Below are 2308 nucleotides of genomic sequence, written 5' to 3' on the forward strand. Positions count from 1 at the left end.
ATGGGTTGCTCACGTTGCCCAGAGTGCGCGAACGAGGACGCAAGAGTCGGGATTGAATATAGCCATGCAACTGTAACTGCATACCCACAAGATTGCACTCTAGACCTAAATACATCTTTTTCTACCCGGCAAAACTATTTTTTNGAGCCACTTGCTCCAAGCAGACACCCGCTTGCAGCCGTACCTAGTGGTGAACAGACGCTGCAGACTTCAGTGAGCCCTTAAACCGAATAAGTCGGAGTGGCCCAAGGCTCCACTCAGATTGGTTACCACATCTCGCACATGGGTTGCTCACATTGCCCAGAGTGCGCGAACGAGGACGCAAGAGTCGGGATTGAATATAGCCATGCAACTGTAACTGCGTACCCACAAGATTGCACTCTAGACCTAAATACATCTTTTTCTACCCGGCAAAACTATTTTTGTTTAACGGACGGTATAATGTGCATGCACTTATACATACTTATATGTATATAAATGTATGATTTATTCTATAAATACATTTTTAACAAGACACTTTTAGTTTGATATGAGATTTAAATATTCAATTGCACGTTTTGTATTTTTTTCAAACATTCTTTGTATTTTTCCAATAGGGGTTCAACTTCGTCATTGATAAAATCATCAACTTGGTCGCTAGCTCGGCCCGTAAAAGTGTGTGCATCAAGTATTTCGTCAAGTTTGTTAAGAATCGGTTCAAAATAGGTGTCTTTCCGAATACGTTCAACCAAATCATTGTCCTTTCCGTGTTGCTTAACTTGCGCACCAGCCTCCTGAGATAAAACACGTATCTTTTCATGGCACACTTGACGATCAGCGCCCGCTTTAACCATGGCCATTATTACATTTTCGGTCGACATAAAAGGTAATTCTTGCGCGATATGTCGCTCGATAACTTTTGGATAGACTACTAGTCCTTGCGATATATTTAGGAGAGTAAGCAATGCTGCATCTGCCGCTAGGAATCCTTCTGAAAGAGTCAAACGACGATTAGCCGAATCATCAAGTGTACGCTCTAACCATTGAGTTGCATGTGTATTAGCAGCATTGGAGAATAGTGTTATTAAATGCCTTGCCAGTGCACAACAGCGTTCTGAACGCATAGGATTCCTTTTGTAGGGCATAGCTGATGAACCTATTTGCGAGCTTTCAAACGGTTCTTCTATCTCTTTGCGTGAAGCCAGTAATCTTAAATCTGAGCACATTTTATGAATGCTTGTACCTAAACTTGATATTGCTCCAATAACTTCAACGTCAACTTTTCTTGAATAAGTTTGTCCGGTTATTGAATAAGATTTATCGAAGCCTGCTAGTTTGGTTACTAAATTATCTAACTGCTTAACTTTTTCTCCATCCCCATTAAAGAGTTGTAGAAATGAAGCTTGAGTTCCTGTAGTCCCTTTTACACCACGACAGCGCAAATCTTCACGACACCGACTTAATGCACGTTCATCCATCATGAAGTCCTGAGTCCACAGGCAAGCTCGTTTGCCGACTGTGGTAAGTTGGGCAGGTTGCAAATGTGTAAACCCTAAAGTCGGTTGTGATTTGTATTTTATAGCAAAATTCTTCAAACAGTGTATTATGGAGGCAATTCGGGGTAAAATCAAATCTAATGCGTCACGTAAAATTAAGAGGTCAGTATTATCCCCCACATAACATGATGTTGCCCCTAAATGAATGATAGCAGCCGCTTTGGGACATTGTTTAGCAAAAACATGCACGTGAGCCATAACATCATGTCTTGTCAAGCACTCTTCAGCAGCAGCTGCTTCGAAGTCTATACCATCCACATGCGCTTGCATTTCATCTATTTGCTCATCTGCGATATCTAGTCCCATCATCTGCGATAAACGACAATAATAAATAAATAAATTTGTAACCGGCAATTAATTATATACATAGCTATTATGTAGGTATGGACATAAATACACTCCCTCCATTATATCTCCATACACCCTTATGATTTTTAAATATTCACAATGTTTTGCAAGCTATAATTATTTTGTTATTTTTTATTGAGTATATATACCTAATACATTAAATTGTATATTTATATGGCTCATGTTAATCAGGCTATGCTCATATGTGTGAACTCAAAGCGAATTTCTATAAGGTAGTTTTACCGGAGCCGCCGATTTCAAGGCGAATTTGTACTGTATGTCAAAATGATGTGTTTGATGTAATTTTGTTTTGTAATTATTGTCAATGTGCGTGTAAATTGTTAGTGTAGTTCTTGATTTTGGGCTGCCGCTACCACCTTGCATAAATTCGCCTTAGCTTTGTTTCTTAACAGATAATTATCACA

The 2308-nt window shown here is 39.3% G+C and overlaps 1 protein-coding gene across 1 annotated transcript; it reads right to left on the minus strand.

Annotated features, from left to right (window-relative positions):
• Nucleotides 1-451: 451 nt before the first annotated feature.
• On the minus strand, nt 452-1867 carry LOC108354335 (adenylosuccinate lyase-like). Its single transcript, XM_017605528.1, has one exon. It carries the CDS (start codon nt 1842-1844, stop codon nt 537-539), a length of 1308 nt encoding a protein of 435 aa, XP_017461017.1. The 5' UTR covers nt 1845-1867; the 3' UTR covers nt 452-536.
• Nucleotides 1868-2308: the final 441 nt, after the last annotated feature.

The sequence above is a fragment of the Rhagoletis zephyria genome, unplaced genomic scaffold, assembly GCF_001687245.7.
Source record: "Rhagoletis zephyria isolate East Lansing unplaced genomic scaffold, Rhagoletis_zephyria_1.1 Rzeph_scaffold_35125, whole genome shotgun sequence".
NCBI lineage: Eukaryota > Metazoa > Arthropoda > Insecta > Diptera > Tephritidae > Rhagoletis > Rhagoletis zephyria.